General features: G+C 39.0%; 1 protein-coding gene across 14 annotated transcripts in view; it reads right to left on the reverse strand.

Moving 5' to 3' along the window:
- The window catches only part of ALPK1 (alpha kinase 1), a 137,735-nt gene that overhangs the window by 66,426 nt on the left and 46,687 nt on the right, over positions 1 to 24,622 (reverse strand). For 13 of the 14 annotated variants that reach the window (XM_057705119.1, XM_057705127.1, XM_057705125.1 and 10 more), the window contains 2 exons: positions 15,033 to 15,212; positions 10,582 to 10,736 (listed from right to left, as the gene is read on the reverse strand). In XM_057705119.1, the coding sequence (XP_057561102.1) occupies positions 10,582 to 10,736; positions 15,033 to 15,153 (276 nt within the window). In that variant the 5' untranslated portion in view covers positions 15,154 to 15,212. Of the gene's footprint in view, positions 1 to 10,581; positions 10,737 to 15,032; positions 15,265 to 24,622 lie in introns of all 14 variants that reach the window. The other variant, XM_057705121.1, reaches the window with a different exon arrangement.

Raw genomic sequence — 24,622 nt, forward strand, 5'->3', positions numbered from 1 at the left:
TAATAACAAAAGATCAGAAAGAGAAATTAAGGAAACACTCCCATTTACCATTGCAACAAAGAGAATAAAATACCTAGGAATAAACCTGCGCAAGGAGGCAAAAGACCTGTATGCAGAAAACTATAAGACACTGATGAAAGAAATCAAAGATGATACAAATAGATGGAGAGACATACCATGTTCTTGGATTGGAAGACTCAACATTGGGAAAATGGTTATACTACCCAAAGCAATTTACAGATTCAATGCAATCCCTATCAAATTACCAATGGCATTTTTCACAGAACTAGAGCAAGAAATCTTACAATTTGTATGGAAATGCAAAAGACCCTGAAGAGCCAAAGCAATCTTGAGAAGGAAAGATGGAGTTGGTGGAATCAGGCTTTCTGACTTCAAACTACACTACAATGCTACAGTGATCAAGACAGTATGGTACTGGCACAAAAACAGAAATATAGACCAATGGAACAGAATAGAGAACCCAGAAGTAAACCCACGCACATATGGGTGGGAACCTTATCTTTGACAAAGGAGGCAAGAATATACTGGAGGGCTTCCTAGGTGGTACAGTGGTTAAGAATCCGCCTGCCAATGCAGAGGACATGGGTTCAATCCCTGCTCCAGGAAGATCCCACATGCCACGGAGCAACTAAGCTCGTGTGCCACAACTATCGAGCCTGCGCTTTAGAGCCTGTGAGCCAGAACTATTGAGCCCATGTGCCGCGACTACTGAAGCCCATGCGCCTAGAGCCTGTGCTCTGCAAGAAGAGAAGCTATGGCAATGACGAGCCCGCGCACCAAAATGAAGCGTAGCCCCCGCTCACCGCAACTAGAGAAAGCCCACGTGCAGCAATGAAGACCCAACACAACAAATAAATATAAATAAATAAATAAATTTATATATAAAAAAAGAATATACAATGGAAAAAAGACAGCCTCTTCAATAAGTGGTGCTGGGAAAATTGGACAGCAACAGTCAAAGAATGAAGTTAGAACACTTCCTAACATCATACACAAAAATAAACTCAAAATGGATTAAAGACCTAAACGTAAGGCCAGACACTATAAAACTTTTAGAGGAAAACACAGGCAGAACACTCTATGATATAAATCAAAGCAAGATCCTTTTTGACCCACCTCCTAGAATAATGGAAATAAAGTCAAGAATAAATAAATGGGACCTAATGAAACTTAAAAGCTTTTGCACAGCGAAAGAAACCACAAACAAGACAAGAAAACCCTCAGAATGAGAGAAAATATTTGTCAATGAAGCAACTGACAAAGGGTTATCCAAAATATATGCAAGCAGCTCATGCAGCTTAATACCATAAAAGCAAATAACCCAATCCACAAATGGGCAGAAGACCTAAATAGGCATTTCTCCAAAGAAGACATGCAGATGGCTAACAAACACATGAAAAGATGCTCCACATCACTAATTGTTAGAGAAATGCAAGTCAAAGCCACAATGAGGTATCCCCTCACACCAGTCAGAATGGCCATCATCAAAAAATCTAGAAACAATAAATGCTGGGTGTGGAGAAAAGGGAACCTTCCTGCACTGTTGGTGGGAATGTAAACTGGTACAGCCACTATGGAAAACAGTATGGAGGTTCCTTAAAAAACTAAAAATGGAACTACCATATGACCCTGCAGTCCCACTACTGGGTATATACCCAGAGAAAACCATAATCCAAAAAGAAACATATATCACAATGTTCATTGCAGCACTATTTACAATAGCCAGGACATGGAAGCAACCTAAATGCCCATCAGCAGATGAATGGATAAAGAAGATGTGGCACATATATACATGGAATATTACTCAGCCATAAAAAGGAATGAGATTGAGTTATTTGTAGTGAGGTGGATGGACCTAGAGACTGTCATACAGAGCGGAGTAAGCCAGAAAGAGAAAAACAAATACTGTATGCTAACTCATATATATGGAATCTAAAAAAAAAAAAGGTTCTGATGAACCCAGTGATAGGGCAAGAATAAAGATGGATATGTAGAGAACAGACTTGAGGACATGGGGTGGGCGGGGGGTGGGCAAAGGGGAAGCTGGGACGAAGTGAGAGAGTAGCATTGACATATGTACACTACCAAATGTAAAACAGATAGCTAGTGGGAAGAGGTCGCATAACATAGGGAGATCAACTCAATGATGGGTGATGACTTAGAAGGCTGGGATAGGGAGGGTGGGAGGGAGTTGTGGGAGGAAGAGCATATGGGGATATATGTATAAATACAACTGATTCACTGTGGTGTACCTCAAAAACTGGCACAACAGTGTAAAGCAATTATATCCAAAAAAGAGCTTAAAAAACAAAACAAAACCTAACTTTGCTTTTAACAGTAAAATATGTGAATAAAATATTTTGATGCTGTGAAAAAAAAAGTAACTTGTGGGACTTCCCTGGTGGTGCAGTGGTGAAGAGTCCACCTGCCATGCAGGGGACACGGGTTCGATCTCTGGTCTGGGAAGATCCCACAAGCCACAGAGCAACTAAGCCCGTGTACCCACAACTACTGAGCCCAAATACCACAATTACTGAAGCCCGAGCACCTGGAGCCCGTGCTCCGTAACAAGAGAAGCCTCTGCTTCCCGCAACCAGAGAAAAGTCCACACGCAGCAATGAAGACCCAATGCAACAACAACAAAAAAAACACAAAACAAAAAGTAACTTGTGCTGCGGCCTCCAGTCTCCACAGCCCCGTGAGTAATCCCACCACTTTAATAAAAATGTTCATTCAAATTTACTTAGATTTTATTGTTCAGGATTAGTATTAGATGCTTTTGTAAAATATACCTGTTATTTATTATTTACAAATTAACTGAGATTCCCCCACCCTTACCCCAAAAATTTAAGCAAGAAAAATTGTCAGATTGGTATTTTAGAAAGATGGCTTTGGTTACAGTGTGGAGAAAAGCTGGGGAGCCATGGCAATAATAGGTACTATCTACCCATCTATTTCTGTGTCTTCTCCTTCTGAGCACACGGCAGAATCGTGTTTCCCTGGCTCCCTGAAGTGAGGTGTGACTGTGTGGCTTATCTTGACCAATGGTCACTTCTGTATGGAAGAATTTAAGAGCTACTGTGCAAGTCACAATTTCCCCTTCCCCATTCCATGGCAGTCAGCAATATTCCAAATGACAGGTGCTCCATGAAGCTGAGTCTCTGAAGGAGAGTGACATAAGGCAGAACTCCCCCCAGGAGCCCCTCAGATGAATACATAACAGGAGGAAGGAACAAATCTTTATTGCTTTAAACCCCTAAGATTTTCGAGTTGTTTAGGCTTTTTTCTGCAGTATACCCTTACTATCCTTATGATAAAGGGGACAAGACTAGAGATAGGGAGAGGAGTTGGATATGGTCTAGGAAAGAGATGATAGGGGCTGAACTAGTAGAGCTGCAGTAGGGTTGAAGAAGATGAATTTCAGAGATATTTAAGAGGAAAATTAGTAGGATCTGATAACCAGTGAGAAATGAGGGTTGAAGGGGAGATAGAGTTAAAAGCTGATGCCTAGGTCTTGATTTGGGTGACTGGGTGGTTCATTGTGCCATTTAATGATACGTGAGCATTGGAGGAGGATAAAATGTGGTTGGTGGAGGAAGAGGGAGCTGGGGGATGAGGAGTTCAGGTTTTCACCTATTGGACTTGAGCTATTTGGGACATTCAAATGGAGATGTTTAGTGGGCTGTTGGGTTACAGCTCAAAACTGCATGAAGTAGGAAGAGTGATATGTTTTCTCCAATCTGCTTTCCCCAGTCATGTTTAGGGATGAAATAACACAGTAGATACTAGAGCCTACTTTTTTTTTGTTGAACTGTTCTTCGGAACAAATTCTGTTCTTGACTGGACTGTGGTTTATTTTGCCTTCCTCCCTATAGGGGCATAGGACCACATGCTAAGAATCTTGAAGTCATTGGAGAGCTTTCCTGCTTCATCATACTCTACATGTGCATAAGCCAACTTTCACTTGGTGTGTTAGCTCCCCGTGGCTGAGAGAACAAAGTACCACAAATGGGGTGGCTTAAAACAGAGATGTGTTATTTCAAAGTTCTGGAGGCCAGAAGTCTGAAATCAAAATGTCAGTAGGGTCGTGCTCTCTCTAAGGTTCTGTGGCTTTCTCTTAGCTTCTGGTGTTGCCAGAAATCCTTGGCATTCCTTGGCCTGCAGCTGCATAACTCCACCTCTGCCTCTGTCATCACACGGCGTTCTCTCTGTGTCTGTGTCTTCACGTGGCTGTCTTTGTATAAGGAGACCAGTCAGATTGGATAAAGGGCTCACCCTACTCCAGTATGACCATCTTAACTGATTACTTCTGCAATAGCCTTATTTTCAAATAATGTCACATTCTGATGCACTGAGAGTTAGGACTACAGGGTATTTTGATGGGGAACAAATCAACCTATAACATTTGGTAAAACTGTGATATTTCATATTGGGTGCAGTTTGACTCCAACTCGGAGACTCTTCTCCATGTGTCTTGACCTTTGCCAGATCCAGGCTGAGGGAGTAGCCCTTCTCTTGTTCATGAGGCAAAGGAAAGCTTCCAGTGGCTGAACTACACAATAGCATACAAAGCTTCTGCTTGGGACTGACATATGTCACTTCTAGTCACCTTTCACCGGTAGGACAGGTCATATGGCCAAGTCTGTAGGAATTAGAAGAATATGTATTGAATACCTGCCACACTTGGTGGTCAGTAAATGGGAGGAATCATTCCAACAAGCAGGCCTTTGACAAAGGGTTGGCCTATTTCTTCATTATGGTAAATTTTCCCGGAACATGAATTAGGTCTTCTATTTCTCTTGCATTACTCTTGGTGCTCTATATCAAATGCCTGGCACATGTTAATACTCAATAAAGTTTTACTGAATGAATGAATAAATATACAGTTTGTATTCACTTTGCTTTTTGCATCCTGATGAAAAAGATTTCAGTTATTAAAGCCCCAAAGAACACAAAGATGAAAACCTCATTTGAGAAAATCAGTTGCTGAACAAATCATAATCCCAAAAGGACCTATTACTGTTTTGAGTTGTCTATTATTAATATGAAAACTAGTGCCTGAAATAAATGGTTTTAAAATTAGTTTTAAGAACATCTTTTAACCCAGAGCTTATTCATGGAGGAAATTTTATTGTTCCCCTGGATAGCATCTCACCCTATTACCTAGTCCTCATACCCTGTTATCTTTTTTCGATTTGACATTTCGTTTTCTAATAAATTCAGACTTTAGCTATCTTTTGCTAAAGGTCCTTTTTCGCCTCTTTGCTACCAAGTTACTCACACTAGACATTTAAAAATATTTCCCTGCAATCTTATAATGAGCAATTCTTACATTTATTCATGTTTATTTCTGTTTTCATTCTTGACCCTTTAATATTTTAAGTAGTTCAAAATTTTAAATATCAACAATTTAAAGGCACCTAGAGGACTTCCCTGGCGGTCCCGTGGTTAAGACTTCGCCTTCCAATGCAGTCGCTGCAGGTTCAATCCATCGTGGGGGAGCTAAGATCCCACATGCCTTGTGCCAAAAAGCCAAAACTTAAAACAGAAGCAATATTGTAGCAAATTCAATAAAGACTTCAAAAATGGTCCACATCAAAAAAGTCTTTAAAAAAAAATAAAGGCACCTAGATTATCTAAAGAGACATGTTAGAAAAAATATTCTGAGAGTTAAATTTATCAAACTCTATTCATTCACAAATGTTTTTCAACCATATTAGCATAAGAAAACTAATTTTCCTTTGGTCTCTCTTCAAATTACTGCAAGGTAGCACAATATTTCCCCAAAAGTCTGTCGCATAAAGGTTATCAGATTATCCATTTTCATGGGTATAGAGTTGAAAAGATATGGAAAAAATATCCTCATTCTGAGCCTGCCTCATCTCCTTGTACTGTAGTTAGCCAACAGATGAAGATCACGGTGTATCTTTACAGAGGTACCACATGAAATTCAGGTTCCCTTCTTACCCCCCACAGAAATAGGGTTGGGGAGAGGCCAGTCCCTCCCAGCATCACTACCCCCAGCTCTGCAGTGGAACGCTCAAAACCGGGGCCTTTGAAACAATTCTTGGCCTTGCAGCCCTGTCTGCTCCCAACTGTCACTGACATGCAAATCCAAACTGTTCCTTTATCTGCCTTTCAAAAGTCTTCTTTTCATATTTTCTCTTAATCATGTAGAAGTTGTCCCTTTCAGGAATGTGAAAGTTGAAGAAATCACAGACGTTGGCAATCACATTGAGGCCAGTACCTTCATGTCCTGGCATCTCACAAGCAAGGACAGTTGTACTAGTTAGAACTCTACTGTGTCCTCCCCAAACCAAGCTAAACAGAAGCTAATGCTAAAAGCCTTCAACACTTTTTGAAAAATCCATCAAAGGTTTTGCCGAATGATATTTATAAGGGCCTTACTGTTCTCTTTCAAAAACTGAAATGCCCTTCTCCTACACTTGAAAAAAAATGCTTGTGCTTTTCATCTTTCCCTCTCAGAGTGTAAACATTGTTTTGAGTGAAAGGAGCTGAAGGAGCGCTTACTTTCCCTTGAAATTTTATTTTTAAATAAGAGAGGGAGAAAATCCTTTTTCTGACTAATACTAATAATACAGGTCAAAGTGTCAGGCGATATACAATTAAATGGAAAACAAAAAAGGTTCCCCCTCTTTTTCCCACAGTACAATGGCACTGGAATATAAATTACCGATGAAGATGAAATAATACTTCAAAGCTTGTAGGGCAGGGCAGGGCAGTGTTTACAAAGTATTTTCTATGGCACGATGAGACACTAAAGATGACGGTAACCCATGGACTTGAGGGTGTTGCTGAATAGTCTAAAACTAGCATGAGGTAGGATTTTAGGTCCCTATAGCCTGTGACCCCGTGATATGCTTTGTTTCACAAGGGCAGCTGCAGTTATCAACAGATGTTTCAGCAATAAATAATTGGTATCATCTCAGAAAAGACCCATCTACCTGGGGAGAGGGCATAATACCAAAAACACTGCCCAGCTATTACAGCCACATTAATCTCCCATCTCTCCAGGTTTCTTGGGGAGCGTGCTGCAGGTGTTTTTTCTGGGAGAGAGCAGACAAACTCTCTCAAGTCAGCGAGCTTTGTGTGGAGTGTAAAGGAGGCTGGCCCCTGCCATAAATTTCTGTCTGTGGCCACACACCAAAGGAGAAAAGATTGGGGGGATGGGGAAGTAGGAGAGGAAGGAAACAGAGGAGGCTGTGGAGAGCAGAAAGGAGAGCACAAAACACATGATTTTTCTTAAGTTAAGCCTAAGAGAGGAACATTAGAAATGACCGTTAATTTTACCAACTCAGGCACTTGGCACAATTCTATGCTTAACTTTGCCCTGTTATTTGTGGAATTAACTTAAAGATAGCATTTACACTTCAAGTGTAATGCTAATTTTTAAAATGGAAGGGAAATTTTTTATGGGAAGTATTCATTTCAAGAAAGGTAAAAAAAAATCACAGGAATTTAGATTTGTGAAAAAAAAACTGGAAGAGGAGATAACTGAAAAGACAAACTCAGCAGCCTTTAAATATTTTTTATGTAAGAAAAAATCTCACAATCGATTATTATAACATGGTCATCCAGCTTCGGTAAAGTGTAACACTGAAACCAGTGGATAATTGGACAAAAACAAATCACAGAATTTCCTCAAGATACTTCTGACAAGCTAAGATATTAAAAGCTGCATGAGTTCACAGGGTGCTATAGTTCTCCGTATTTACAAAACAGAGTGGTTTAGCAATTGTGCACTTGGGGTCTGACACAATAAGAAAGCATCCTAAGGGTCTTTAGGAGGTGTGGTTGCTTAATTTATAGCTTGCTGGGTAAGCTAAAGAAAATGATGCTCAGAGTTCAAAAAGCTCCCAGGTTAAACACATTACGGGCTAAAGTAGCCTAATGGACTGATTCTTAGAGCTGCGCCTGAGTGATCTTGTGAGCAGGGCACAAACTTCTAAAATTCTCTATGCCTCTATTTCCTCCCCAGTTGTGACATCTGTACAATATATAGAGGGAAAGTAGAAGGAATAATGAATGGACTCCTGAAATAGTCTAACAACTAGGAGCAGTTTGTCTCTCAACTCACATTAATTCCCAAATACAGCAAAACTTGAAGTTTTTAAAACACCATTTTCAGTTTTTCAGCCAATGTCACTACCAGATTTGAATACATTGAGGGGATCTGGTAAGCGTGGATGGAATGAAGGGAGTAAAACCCTGGTTATAGTGATGTGCTGCATCTCAGTTTCCCAGCCTATGCTGGAAATTCAGAGGAACTTTCTAAGCTCCAAAGGTCAAAGCAGGGGTCACTCCCTCTGTGAAGCTATCCTGCTCTTACCTTCTATGGAAGCCGTAGAAAGTTCTTACATGCCAGTGGCGGAATCACACAGGGCTTTCTAGGCCCTTCTCCACTCACATTCCTGTTCAGACTCTCTGCCTTTAATTTATAGCTTGCTGGGTAAGCTAAAGAAAATGACGCTCAGAGTTCAAAAAGCTCCCAGGTGAAACACATAACCAGCTAAAGCAGCCTAATGGACTAATTCTTAGAGCTGCCCAGTCAATCGCCACCCTATTCTTTTTGCAACAGTCGTTCTCAAACTCTAACATACGTCCGAGTCATCTGAAGGGCTTGTCTAATGTTGATTGCTAGACCCTCACCCCGAGTTTTCGATTTGGTAAGAATAGTGTAGGGCCCAAGAAACTGAATCAGTTTCTGGGTGACACTAGAGCTGTTGTTGGGAGGTCTAACTTTAAGCACCATTGCTTCAGGGTTGCACTATCCAATTAAATAGTAGCCATAGCCACATGTGGCTATCTACATAGAAGTTCATTTTAAAAATGAAATAAAACTAAAAATTCAGTTCTTCAGTCATTCTAGCCACATTTCAGGTGCTGAAGAGCCACATGTAGCCAGGGCCTAAACGTATTAGGCAACAGAGATCTAGAACATTTCTATCACTGCAGAAAGTTCTACTTTACAGCTTGCATTAGAGTAAACAAGTTTTAGGACATCTACCTGTGCTCTCAAGTTCATTCCTTGGGGCTTCCAGAGAGGGAATTGGAGCAGGACAGAGGAACGGGCTGAGTCACAGCTCTACCACTCACTGGTCTGTTCTCCTGGGCAAGTTAATCTCCCTGCACCTTAATTTCCTCATCTGCAAAATGGGGATGATAATGGTAATAATCACTGGAGGGCTACATTGAGAATTAAATGAGCTGATGCATGTGCAAGCATTTTGTAAACCCTATAGTGATACATACACTACAGTTTTTGTTCCATTCCACTTCTCCACTAATAGCAAGCACACTTATTTAAAACCCCTGTCTCACCACTGGATTTGTTCCAAATATTCACTTTCCTTTGCCTGTGGTCCTCAGTCCACTTAACCTCTGTTTTTTGGAGGGTGGGAGGTTACTCTTTCTATTAAGTCTTGAACGATGCCGTTATGTGTACAAAGATCAGGGGATCTTCCCTGGATTTTTGTTTTGATAGGCAAAAACAATGTCTATATATTTATTTTGGAATGAGCCCAAAACACATTCCCATGTAAACCAATAAAATAAAAATTTTAGAATATTATCATTGCTTGTAATGCCTGGTCTCCAGACAAATGTTTATATTTTATGTGAGAAAAAAATACAAGCCAATAGAGTCTCTTCTTCGATAATCATCTAAGAGAATGTAGGGGGAAAAAACCACTATCAAAAGGAAAAATGGCACTCCTTGTAGCATCCCCAGAACCTAAGCCTGAAATCTGAGCTCAAATCTGAGTTTATGTGTTATTCTTGAGGCTCTCTCCTATCTGGGGTAGAGGTACCCATTTGATTAGTTTCCAATAAGCATGCCAGTGACTTTGATGTGATACTTCCTGAACAGTGTGAATCACGAGGGGATAAGGGAGCAAAGAGGATTCCAGGCAGGGCTCAGGGAAAGGACATGCAGACCTCAATAGCTTAGACATGCAGACCTCAACAGCTTAGACACATGGATTAATTTTTTTTTTTAAGCTACTCAACTTTTAGAAAATAGTATTTCAAAATAAAAATGCTATGAGGCATGGTGGAATCAAAACTACTACTTCTGGCTCACTAAGAATATGCAAATAGAGACTTCCCTGGCAGTCCAGTGGTTAAGACTTCACCTTCCAATGCAGGAGGCGAGGATTCAATCCCTGGTCAGGGAGCTAAGATCCCACCTGCCTCCTGACCAGAAAACCAAAACACAAAAAACAGAAGTAATATTGTAACAAATTCAGTAAAGACTTAAAAAAAAAGAATATGCAAATATTTCAGCATGACAGGTTCTTATTGGGCCCACTGACCACGCTTCTTCACTTTTACTAGATTTGCCTTTCCAATAGAAGGTCTTATGGGCAAGCAAAGCTTTTTGAAAACCTTTCCCCCCACCCCACATTAGTCAATCTGGCAGAACTACCATAAGGGTAGGGGCTGTCTTATGCTTCAAAGAAATTTAATCTATTAGACCACTTAGAGGCTAAATGCCTCACTTGGGGGTGTCAGAGGAACAGGTGGTGTGGCTCTTCCTACCAGTAACTGCTGCAATCCGGCGCCAATCACATCTTGCAGGTTTGTTTTGTCCTCTGGGCCCACGGCTTGTTTGTACTGCCACTTTTCAGGCACGAAGGGCCACTTCATTTCCTTTGCCTCCTGGATCAGGGTTCTTAACTCGCTGGGGAGTGAAGCTGAAAAGGTCAGAGTTCAGGTAAGGAAATTGCAGTCGAAGAAAAGGCTGTTGAGTTACCAATGTTATGATGAAGCACCTCGGTGGCAAAAATTTTTTTTTCCTACCTCTTGCTGGCTCGCCTAACCTGGTGGTGCTGACTCAAAGAATAATAGCAAAAAGCTATCTGTCAGGGGTGGCCCTGGTCTACTTTGCCCTACAGGTAAATTGGGGTAGTCAGGCATTAAAAAAGGTTTTAGCAGGAAGTAAAGCACTTCAGTGACTATCTCTGCATGAAGAATCAGAGAAAGGAATGAAGGAAATATTATTTTTCCTGTAAAATGAGAAAGGGACTGAGATGGAATGGCATTTGGGGCTTGTGGCAGCTGGGTAATGCATACAATCAATTTGTACCTCCTCTTTTTTACTCCTCTAAGACCTCACCTCACCTCAGACTTTCACTGTAGACTACATCCGAATATAGACAATGAATACAAAAAACTTAAACCAATTTATTATGAACTGGCCTTGTTTCACATTAGGAGATATAGTTAATCTCTTAATAGACATCAAACCTAATTAATTATATAAGTCAACAATCTCCTATTCAAACTTGAGAAATCCGAAAAGCTCTGGAAATTAGAAGGGTTTTTGTTTTTGTTTTTGTTTTTAAGTTTGGCACCCAAACCAGACTTGAATTGACTAGAGGCTATTTATAATCTTGTTATAGTGAGATTATTAGCCAACATTTTGCTCTGAAAATTTTAATGCTTGACTGTAGATGCTGCTCCCACCTTCTACTGGAGTGTTGGTATAACAGACGGTGTATACACCATACTTCCCTTCCTAACATGTGAAAAAATTCTGAATTCTGCAACATATGTGACCCCCAGGGCTGTGAATAAGGGATCATGGGCCTGTATATATGACTGCCAGCTATAAATCTCTAGGTGCTTGTCTTGCAGACATCTCAGACTCAACATATCTAAAACTGAACTCATTAGCTTTTTTGTAAATACTGTATTTTCCTCTCTATTCTCTGTTTCGATGAATGCTACTACCATTTACTAAGTTGCCCAAGTCTGAAACCCAGAAGTCAGTCTAGACTCTTTGTGCTCTCTTCCTCCCTGAATCTAACTGGTTATCAAATTCTATGGATCCTAAAATCGATTTCCTGCTTTTAATCATCAGTAATTCTTGCCTGAATCAGTTTTCTATCCCCTCCCCCATCCTGTCCATTTCATCTTCCACATTGTTGACTGGACCAGGCCATTGGTCTGCACAGCATTTTTTAATGCTTTTGCACATTCTGTCCTCAATGTTTGTACTGTCCTTCCTCAAGTGCTTCATGACCAAGCTCAGGCCCACAGACTTCATTCAGCATTCAATGAAAACATTGCCGCTTCTCATCAGCCCTGCCGTGATCTCCCAGTGGAACTGAGATGCCTCTCATGAGTGCTCCCAAACCCACAGGTGCATGCTCCTTTTAATGTTCATCCCACTGCTCTCTAGCCACATCTGTCCTTTTATTGAACTGTGGACTGTGAGCTCCCTGAAGACAGGTATCATGTCCTATCACTCTTGTAAATCACACATAAGATTAGTCTTATGTTTTCATGAGACATGCTAAATAAGACAAAAGAGACATGACAAAGAGAGTGAGAAAAAAAATAAGAAGAGAAGGAAGAAAAGCTAACTCTGCCTTGGTTCATGATGCCTATCTGTGTCCTTGCCACCAGCTTGGCAAGCGTAAGGAAGTCTCCTGACGGGGAAGGACTGCTTGGCATTGAGGGCATCATGCATGGGCTGTGTCAATGAATGATCGATCTGGATTGACTACTAAGGATGATTTGCAAGTATGACACTGAAACCATCGTCCCCCCACCCCCTGCCCCATTCAGAAACCCGGAACTACTGAGCACCCTCTGTGCAATGGCACTCCCCAATCAAAGCAAAACCACGAGGTTGGAAACCTATGCGGTCAGTCCTCTTGACATAATTTTAACCTCTAAAAATGTTTTCAATATACTTAGAGCGAAAATTTCTTAAATGATATTTCTAAACAGTCACGAATAGGATGACTATTTAGTTCTGCTTGCTTAGGACAGTCCCATGTAGTCATTGTGTACTTATGAATAGCGCTTTTTCACTCTCAAAAGTATTTCAATTCTGATAAATTATCTGGATACTCTGTCCATGAGTGTCAAGCTCAGGAGTCAAGAGATTAGTTAAATGACAACAGAAATGTGGTTTCTGGATTCACAGAATTTCACTATATTTTGGCACTGAATAGCTTTAAAGAGTCTCAAAATTTCTTCACAATGATGAACAACATCCATTTGTTACAAATCATTTTCCCTCCTCATACCACCCTTTCCCTACAGGTGGTGCCAAAATGTCAATAGTTCAGTGGGGCATACGGAAATAAAAGATGCCTCTGAAATGTGTTTTAAAAATGTATCTCTGGATTTCAGTTCCTTCTCTATCTCAGGGGGTTAGAGTAGCTAGGGCTAGTTATCCATGCTGACTATGACAATTTCTGAGGAGAAAGGATGGGGCTGGGAGGAGGAGGGAAAAGAATAAAACCCACAGTGTTCGTGTTCGAGTCCCCGGCTGGCCTTGTCGCCTTAAGTGACCCTGTACTAATGCCTTTCTCTGGGAGCACATGGGGGTGATGACATCGGTGGCGGTGGCAGCCTGACCCGTGAGCTAGAGCTGCTCAGAAACCACCTGCCGAGGGGCGGGATCTGTGTTCCGACTGCATCCAACCACACTGATGGCGCTCCGGTGGACCATGCAATGTACAGTGGCGATGGGCAAATGCTGAGTTTGTCAACGGCTCAGCACAGGGTTCCTCCCCCACTGGTTGACTGCATTCAGCCAACACCAGAGTCAGCCCCTGGCGGAGCAGCACCCTCCCTGCCTCTCTGATCACTTACTTCCCCAAGCAGCTTACCTGAAGGGCCATGGCTAATTGAGTGATTTTGCAGTCGTGATTTGCCTTATCTGGAACTAAACTGATTATTTCTCCTATTCTGTGGCACTTGGGAAGAAAAAGAAAATGAAAATGCTTCCCGACTGGGGGCTCAGAATCTTCAGTAGGGAGAACACAAAGCTTAAAGGAATTTGGGCTGAAGAGACAAAGGACACGATGTAGTAAAAGGGGAAGAGAAAAACTTCAGGAGAAATAACAGAACACGACACATTGCCCCTGGGGAGAACTAGGACCAGCACTGGAGCAAGCAAAGTTAGACATTGATGTATCTGGCTAGTAAAGAAAGAAAACACTAAGGTTGTGAAACAACTGGACACGGGGCATTTTATCTTGAAAAGAGCACGGATGACAGGTTACAAAAAATTAGACTTCTAAAGCCACCTAAAAGTTCCGTTGTAAAAATATATGTGCCTACATACAAGAATGTGTGAAAAAGACTCTCCCAGAAACCTTTTCCCATTACATAAGCAACAACAACAAAAGAGATGGGGAGTGTGCACTTTATATGGGAATCTTATTTCTGTAAGGAACAGCGAATCACTAAAAATATAAAGAAAAATATTAAAAGCAATAAAAGCGACACACTGACAGAAATGAAGGGAAATTTATCCGAATGCTAAAAAGAAATCTAAGAAGCTTGCCTCTCCAAAACTGGCTAAAGAAGAAATTAGAATTGCTTTAACTTTCTAGACTTAGTGACTGAAACCTCCCAAACAATGACTCAACTAAAACTACGGATGGCACAAACTATGCATGAACAAAAAAGCCAAATTCTTAAACCCTGATAATGACGCAGTAAGTCTTTACCAGTATGAGTGGGTTTATTTTACAAATGGTGTGTAAATACAAGATGAGAGATGTACTGATGATCAACAAAGAGAGATGGGACTGATAAGATGACATATTTGTGGAAACTGTATAAGTCTATGGAAACTGATGAGGCACAAAAGCCTCGTTTGAAAAAAAAAAGTATGTGCCACCATTCAGGAGTTGCTTCAATTTTTTAATAATTGAAATTTACGTCCACCAGCCCATTTGGACCCTTTGTTGTTCTTGAACTAAACTGTTTCTTGTAGCCTCATGTTTACTGAAGCTTAAAATTAGAACTGACAGCAATTCACTGCAACAAAGTGGGCTTCCTCCCCTGCCCGTCCGCCTGTAGCCCATGTCCCATTCATGCCCTAGAAATCCACTCATCTTTCGGTGGTCATCTGCCAAGAGAAGAAAAATAGGGCAGAGATGAGAACGTGCTGTTCAGACAGGGGAAAGGAGAGCAAACCTGCTGCTCCCCACTCCCCCCAGCACCTCCCATCAGGACCTCACCTCTGCACCGCTGGTCCTCCCTCTTGTCCTCCTCAGACACATCTGACGCCTCCACCAAGAGCTGGTCCAGCACTTGCTTGCACTCTTGCAGTAGCGCAGCTACAGCTTTTTGATTATTCATGATGATTACCCTCCCTCGATGATGAGTCGAGTGTCCCTGGGTCTACGGTGATCAATTACCTAGGAGAAGACATTGATTCTCAATAAAAGAGCCCCTTCAAGCCTGAGGTACCTGGTGAACAAAAGAGGGGGAAAGATGATTAACTGAAGCATCATCAATTATCTGTAAGCCTCAAGCAGGGAGGGATAATAGAGCAAACACATGAAAATACATGACAGCCCCCGAGGACTTTATTAGGGGAGTGTGTGAAATTACTGCAGGGCCTGGTTGAGATGGGCAGCACCTCGAAGGCATCAGAGAGCAGAAGGGAAAGGGTCCTCGTGCAGACCCTGGTTACCCACAGTGAAGTCAGTGGAATCACACGGAGCCAGATGAAATGAACATACCCTGTGATTTATGTATCTTCTGCATACTTCACATCAGTGCCTCTGGATCCCAGCGGCACTGCACTTTCCGCCTCTCTGGAAGTCTACAGGAAGCATCTGGCTAACAGTTCTAATATTCAGACACAAGCACATGGTAATATGAAGTTTACCACTCTCATAACCCACTGCTGATTTCCCCTGTGCAGTATTCTTTATGGTATTTAGCATCATATAATTTGGACCAAAATAGGCAATGACAGATGCCAAATTTAAAGCCCTACACTGCCAGGCACATTGCCAAATAAAATGGAGAAATGCAATCCCAGAAAACCCAATTTCCTAGATCGATCATATGGATAGATCTACTTATATCCTATTTAACACATACACAGCTGAGAGACTTCTTAGGTAAATATGAGTATATTGTAATGAGCTATTGCAGTAAAGGTAATTTCAGGAACAAAATAACGCACCAACAGTACAAAAATGCCTAACAAATACTGAAAAGTCTCTCTTGATTAACAAATCTTTTTTTAAATTGAAGTATAGTTGATTTACAATGTTGTGTTAGTTTCTGTTGTACAGCAAAGTGATTCAATTTCATATATGAAATTGAATATGAATTTTTCCGATTCTTTTCACTTATAGGTTATTTCAAAATATTGACTATAGTTCCCTGTGCTATACAGTAGGTCCTTGTTGTTTATCCTTGTTGTTTTATATATAGTACTTTAACAAATCATTTTGTTTGTTTTCCTTTTATTAGAGAATGTACATTGTAAACAAAACAAAGGAAGTTATTCTCTTTCTGAATTTGCCAGAATAGACAGTGGGGCTGATGTCTGGTTTAGGCACTCTTGTATGACATGCAGAATCTTATCACCAAAGCAAAAGAATCTGAAAAGGAAGAAAGTACAACAGATATATGGATGACTCTACCCCCTCTGTTGCCTAGCAGATCCATGCAACACAATAATTTACTGCTTTAGTAATCATTAAAAATGTTAAAGCAGTGAATTATTGCTTTGGTGTTGGGGAAAATATGCTCTACTACCCAATGGCCTGACTTTAACCAGCTGGTTTTGAATCTGAAATAGCAAGAGAGCATTTTTCTATCTTTTTTTTATTCTATGACTTAACAGGAACAGAAAATGAAGGGCAAGTTGTGAAGTCTAAATTTTGTAATTTTCATTCTAACCTGAATTGTTTACTCTATGCTTTAGGTTTTAAAACATACACACACACACACAAACACACGCATGCACACACACACACCACACAGATAGAACTGCCAAAGCAAGGTTTTAGGATGCAACAGACTTGTTTCATGAAAACAACCATGTATTTATTGTTGAAGAACACAAGCAGAGTTTTCACACAACATTCTTGTTACCTGAAAGAACATTCACATGAGTGAGGTCATGAAATTAAGTTATTTGCATTTAAACATAAATACAAATTTAACCTCTTTTCTGTTTAAGATGTTTCAGAAAGTATTCCTGCATGGATTGGGTTGTTTGACTAAAAGGTTTTCAATGTCCCTTTGAGCTCGTGTTTATGTCAATGTTTTGTGGTACAAGCTGACCATTAACTTGCCTTTCTGTGAAAAGAAATAAACAGTAAGGGCTAGTCAGAGAGTTAATCAGTAGATTAGAGTGAGCAAGAGGCCATGTAGCAATGATATCCCATTCCCACCATTCCCTGAAAAAGGGAGATGGTAGCTATAATGGAAGGTTAGTATGGAGATTGAGAAATGCAGTTAGTGGATGAGAAGGTCAAGAACAAACTTTGCTAGGAATGAGTTATGGGTGAGTAGGACACTCACTTTTCTTCAAGTCCTAAATTAAATCAGGAAGGGAGTTCACTTTCCCAGGATCCTTTTTTTAAGACTTCATATAGAAAGAGAGGTGCAATAAGAAAACATAAAGAACTTGAGCACAAAGAAATAAAACTGCACTATAATATAATTTTAATAGCACATCACCCCTTCGACTAAAGACTTATAGTAATGTTTTATTAGTGGTTTATTATCCTCTTAGGGTAGGCAGTAGTCTTCCATTATAAATTTTAATTGCTTTGTTTCTGTTAATATTTTAAGCAGAGAGAGAATGTAGTAAAGAAGACCTAGAAACAGGAAAACTAATATACATAATAGTGCTCAACAACTAATTCCACTTCATTCTCTACTAATAACTATTTGTGAGACCTCTGAGATGCACTTTTGAGATTCATTTTTCTCATCTATATTTTGAGGGGATTGGTTGGGAACAACTGTTAAAATGTTTCCAGGTCTTAAATTACATACTCAGCAGCAGTTTAGATAGACCAGGTTGTCGATCTAAAGAATAGATAGACTCAAGAATAGCTGATATTTATTTACTGAAAAATTCCTGGCTTTTTTCAGAACCCTTAAGTATAACATTTTTATGTATACTTTTCTCTTTGGGTTAGAAGTATTGGCTTGAATCTTAAAGGCTGATTACTAAATATTCTTCTTTGCTTTTCTTCCTCACTTGAAACCCTAATTCCTGATGCACAGGATCATAAATCTCTTCCTTTTGTCTAAGTGCTGTGAAAGAGAGATAAGATACACGGTTTTGTGAGGGCAAACAACAGGACTTGACCTAATCATTTGGGTAAGGATAGGGCAGGTCAAGGGGGGCTTCTCCAAGGATGTGATGCCTGAATTAAGCTCTGAAAGAGCAACAGGGCTTAATGAAGTTAAAATGGTGGGGAACAACCCTTACGTAGAAGGAAATATAGAGGGAATAAAAGAAGGTCAGTTTAGCTGAACTAGACTTAAAAGGAGAAAGCTGATATGAACTGATGCGGGAGAGGTAAGCAGGGACTGTGCAGGGCCTTGTGTGCCAGGTAAGGAATTTTGTGTTTACCCCAAGAGTCACAGAAAACTACTGGTAACAGTAGGAACACAACCAGATTTACATTTGGGAAAGATCATTCTGTTTTGAACGTAGTTTGTGTGTTGAGGGCAGGGAGGAAGAGGGTGACTGCGGGTAGGTCAGTTAGGTACTTCTTGCAATAATCCAGGTGAGAGACAGCAGGACTTTGGACCAGAGTGATGATATCAGAGATACAGAAAATTGGACAGATTTGAGAACTGTTTAGAAAGTAGACACAGTAATGGTGTTGAATGAATATGAATGGTCTTAAGGATGAGTCCCAATTTCTGACTCACTGTAGCTCAAAACTGAATGGATGATGTTACCATACTTTGAGACAGGGGACATAGATAAGAAAAGACACAAATACATCTTCTATTTCTAGCAATAAAGATAGTAAGGAATATAAATCATACTGTCCAACATAAGCAATCGGATTTTAACCAAGAAAGCATGTCTAAAAAGGAAGAAGAGAATTCCAAGATAATGAACATTTATCACTTGTGACTTCCCAAACTATACTGAAGATATTCTTTACACTTTTGAAAGTTATAGCATTTCCCCCTTTCCCTGTAGAATTCAGGAGAGACAACAGGAAGAAAATACTGTAACATGAGAAACACTTTGGAATCCAACCATCTGTCTAGACTTGTATGGTTCATTGTTAGGCATAACAGAGGCTAGAGCCCAGGAAATTTCCCTTCAGGCAACAGTCCCACTGAAAAATTTGGTCAGCTTCATTTATAAAAGAATCATTTTCAATTTTAACACATATCAATTCTTGCCCCCCTGAACTGTGATATTCTGTGAGCTATATGATATTTTTAAATTGGAAAATGGATGTTTCCCAATATTTTTTATAATCTATGAGTTATTTTTTCTATTTTAACATCCCCCATATATTTTTTCTTTAAAAATCAAATAGAAAGAGACCAGAAAAAGCAACCAAATGTGCAAACAGATAACTCTAGAATAAAGTTAGAATCATACACTGTAAGGCACACATGCACACACACAGCCAAACGGTTATGTGTTCATACATTCTGTGTTCGATTTTGGCATATGGATGCTTTAGTTCTACAGATGACTAAGAATTTAGCTGGATGATTGAGTTATAGAATAACTGGCAAGTCAGCCATCATTAGAAAGAAGCACATCAGTGGATTATTCAAAGCCCCACTTCTTTTGGCATTTGTGTTCAAGTATTTTTCACTGGACCATCAGTATCTCTATTAGGGGATATATTAGGGAAAATAAAAGAACTCCAAAGGTATTCCATGGTCTTTTGGCTACCACCTTTGTAATAATCGATCAGCCAACTAGTGAAAAATCTTAGGCTCGAAGATGTGGGGAAGCATAAAGAAGTAAAAGAGATGACTCCTGCCATCAAGGAGTTTACAAGGCAATTAGAGAAATAAGACATAAATATATAAAAAATGACCTATACAAAGCATATCACACATGACTGTATTCTAAATGCTCAATTTAAATACTTTGTTGGAATTCAATTAATGGTTGGTTAAATTTATAAGCAAGATTATAGAGCTCATTTAATTCATATGCACATGAACAATTATACTAAAAATACTTTTTCATTTACATTCAAAATTATGTATCACATTGTTTTAAGAGAAAATGTATTCTGGTCTCGAACACCAAACAACAAGAATAAGTTTCTCCAGTCAGGCCCCAGCAATGACAATCCAGCCTTCCCCATCCTTTCACCCTCTTCTGAGTAACAGCACACATCAACTCTGACCATACTACCTCTTGTACTGATTGGTGGTGGAAATGGATAAATAAAAGGAGAAAAAGAAATCTGATTGTAGAGTAATACAATTGTGCAGCTTAGATATCTTTGGGTGACAGCCATTTGTTAGCATTTTAAAACTGCATGAAAAGGGATAAGGAGAAGGCAACTTCTAAGCCACCAAAAACCTAAAGGGTAGACTTCTATTTCTAGCAGTATGGAGGACTATATGCCCTGACCAACATTCCTGCTGAAAACAACTAAAAAATGCTAGGAAAGAGTGTTAAAATCTCTAAAATATATTGATGAAATGGCAAGAAAGGAAGGACTACTCAGAAGACAAAAATCAAATAAAAAGGTGAAACCCAGAAAGTTAACACAGAAGCTATCCTTCGCCTTGAGTGTATTTGCCAAATATTGTGAGCTGAAAGTAGTTTTCACTATTTTGGAAGGTGGGAGGATAGGAAATAAAACCAAAGGCCTACCCAAGGGGGAAGTAAAAGATGAGACTACCCCTGTATAAAACTGAGATCCCAAAAGGTCTCACTTTTAGTGTAGGAGTGAGCTAAAAATATATTCTCATCTTCTACTCCTACCTGCCAAGAAAGTTGTCTGTGGCAAAATATGCTGCTTCAAGGAGAAGAACAAAAATTTTTCCCTTGCAAATTGGAAGCCACAGGTCCACAAAACCTCTAGCTGATAATTATTTTTAAATAAACTGTTTACAAATCAGCCCAGGTTGGTGGTTTTCTCAGGCAACCGGTGGAATGAAACATAATCTTCTCTAAAGGAATCTGATTTCAATCCAGTTTCAAAGACTCTCACCTATAAAATACCAAGAAATATGAGCTCCTGGTCAAGCTCACAAAATGAATAAGGTAAAAAGAAACAATGAATGAAAGCAGAAACAACATATAGTAAATCAGACTTACAAAAGACTTTACATAATGGAATTATCAAATACATACTACAAAACATACATGTTTAAAGAACTGAAAGAGTATATTGAGTATATGAGTAAAGAGCAAGAAACTATGAAAAGGTACAAGCATATTGAAAAAGAATCAAATACAATTTCTAGACACAAAAACACTATAATAAAAAATTTAAATTTAAGGAATTGGATATATTTGATAAAATATTAGCTCTGGCTAAAGACAGAATTTTTGAACTTAATGATACATCAGAACACATAACCTAGAATGCAACAGAAAAAGACAAAGGGACGGAAAATACAAGAGAGATTAAGAAACACAGAGGATTGATGGAAAACTCTAACATATATGCAGAGTCCTAGATGGAAAGAAGCAGAGGAAGCAGAAGAAATTTGGAGAGATAATGACTGACAACTTTTAGACCAGGAGAAAGAAAATAATCAAAATTCCCATAATACTCAAGCAGGATAAATAAATAAAAATTCATACCTAGAAATATCACCGTGAAATGAGGTAAAACAAAAGATATAGAGAAGATCTTTAAAATGGCCAGAAAGAAAAGACAGATTACCTTCAAAGAAATAACACTGAAATTATAGAGAGCTACCTAAAAGCAATAACGGAAATTGGAAGACAGTGAACAGATAGCTTTAATCTGCTAGGAGGGGAAACCCTGCAAAATAAAAATATTTAAAAATAAACATCAACAGTTCCAAACATACCTCTATAGTATGTACTTTAGATAGAAGGAAAGTGATCACAGATGAAGGGCTTGAGATACAAGGAGAAACAACAGCCATAAAAAGTGGTAAATCACTGGCTAAGTATAAACAAACTGATTGCAGAAAGCTACAACAACAATGTCTGTCTTGTGGGGTGAAAAAAACAGAAAAATACACATACAAAGAGCATACCTGTCAGTAGGAAAGTGACTGACATTGAAGTTTTCTAAGATCCTAGGGTTGGTCAGGGGGAGTGAAGACATTAACTTTAGACTGATAAAATGTCTAAAATAATCCCTAAGAAATTAAAACATATAACTTTGAAACTAGTAGAAGGGAAAAAAATGAAAAAAAGAATCTAAAAGAAGGCAAGGAAAAAAGAAAATCAAGAAAGATACTTCTTGGGGCTTCCTAGGTGGTGCAGTGGTTAAGAATCCGCCTGCCAATGCAGGGAACACGGGTTCGAGCCCTGCTCCAGAAAGATCCCACGTGCCGCGGAGCAACTAAGCCTGTGTGCCACAACTATTGAGCCTGCGCTTTAGAGCCCGTGAGCCACAACTATTGAGCCCATGTGCTGCAACTACCGAAGCCCACGTGCCTAGAGCCCGTGCTCCACAACAAGAGAAACCATGGCAATGAGGAGCCGGCGCACCACAAAGAAGAGAACCCCCCCACTCACCGCAACCAAAGAAAGCCTGCGCACAGCAAAAAAAAAAAACAACCCAACACAGCCAATAAAATAAATAAATTAATTAATTAATTTAAAAAAAGATACTTCTAAATACTCACAGGTCAAAGACATCGTTATTATGGAAATTAGAAAATATTATAATGGAATGATAAATACTACATATCAAAATGGAATTCAGTCAATGCTTCCAATAAATATCAATGCTTCCAATAAATATAAATATCAGTTTCCAATAACTACAAATGAATTAAATACTACAGAAAAATGATAATGATAGACTAGATTAAAAAATAGCTACATGGATATAGGTAAGCATAAGAATATAGAAATGTTAAAAGTAGTAAGATGGAAAAAAATATAGAAGAATACTAACTAAAAGAAAGCTGATGGAGCTATATTAATATCAGATAAAATAAATAAAATCAGACTTTAAGGCAAAAAGCATTAGTAGAGATAAAAAGGTCACTTCACAATGATACACAGTTCAGCTCACCAGAAAGGTATAACAATTCTAACCTTGCATGTATCTAGTAGCATAATTTCAATATATATGAAATAAAAGTTGAGAGAACATCACAGAAAAATATGCAAATACATAATATCAGTGGGAAAATTTAACACACTTCTCTCAGAAACTAATATATTAAGCAGACGAAAGTCAGAAATGATATAACTGATTTGATCAACACAATTAACCAACCTATCTAATAGATATTTATGAAACAACATACCCAACAGTAGCAGAATACACATTATTTTGAAGCATACCTGGAACATTTACAAGAAATTAACACCTACTGTGCCATAAAAGAAATCTCAACAAATTTCAAAGGATTAATATCATACAGCTGACACTCTATGGCCAAAATGCAATTAAGTTGGTAATCAATAACAAAAAGATGACTAGATAGAAACCCTTATATAGATGAAAATTAAGAAATATGCTTCTATTGCAGCACTATTTACAATAGCCAGGACATGGAAGCAACCTAAATGCCCATCAACAAATGAATGGATAAAGAAGATATGGCATATATATACAATGGAATATTACTCAACTATAAAAAGGAATGAGATGGAGCTATATGTAATGAGGTGGATAGACCTAGAGTCTGTCATACAGAGTGAAGTAAGTCAGAAAGAGAAAGACAAATATTGTATGCTAGCTCATATATACGGAATCTAAAAATGGTACTGATCAACTCAGTGACAAGACAAGAACAAGGACGCAGATGCAGAGAATGGACTGGAGAACTCGAGGTTTGGGAGGGGGCGGGGGGTGAAGGGGAAGCTGAGACGAAGTGTGAGAGTAGCATAGACATATATATACTACCAACTGTAAGACAGATAGCCAATGGGAAGTTGCTGTATAACAAAAGGAGTTCAACTCGAGGATGGATGATGCCTTAGAGGATTGGGACGGGGAGGGTGGGGGGGAGTCGAGGGAGGGAGGGAATATGGGGATATGTGTATAAAAACAGATGATTGAACTTGGTGTACCCCCAAAAAGATAATAAATAAATAAATAAAATGAGAAAAAAAAAAGAAATATGCTTCTACTACACATGTAACAAAATTGCATAGGGCTATACACATATGGGTGCATGTTGAAATCTGAATAAGGTTGGTAGATTGTGCCAATGATAGTTTCCTGGTTTTGATATCGTGCTATAGATATGCAAGGTGTTACTATTGAGAGAAGTTAGGTCAAGTGTGCCCAGGGCCTCTTTGTACACCGTACTTTTTTTTGTAACTTCCTTTGAATCTCTAATTATTCAATATAAATAGTTTAAGAAAAAGTCAAAAAAAAGAGGAAATATGCTTCTAAGTAACTTGCAATTCAAAAAATTTATCATTATGAAAATCAGAAAATATTAAAATGGAATGATAAACACTACATATCAAAATGTGTGGAATTCAGTCAAAGTGCAATGTAGGCGGAAATTAGTAGCCTAAATACTTACAATAGAAAAAAAAGGAATTATGGAAAATTAGTGAGTTAAGCTTATGTAACAAAATTAAGGAAATGAATAGAAAAAATAAACTAAAAGAAAGTCAAAGAAAGAAAACAAAGAGCAGAAACTAATGAAATGAAAAACCAATACT

Source organism: Hippopotamus amphibius, chromosome 13 (assembly GCF_030028045.1).
Source record: "Hippopotamus amphibius kiboko isolate mHipAmp2 chromosome 13, mHipAmp2.hap2, whole genome shotgun sequence".
Taxonomy (NCBI): Eukaryota; Metazoa; Chordata; class Mammalia; order Artiodactyla; family Hippopotamidae; genus Hippopotamus; species Hippopotamus amphibius.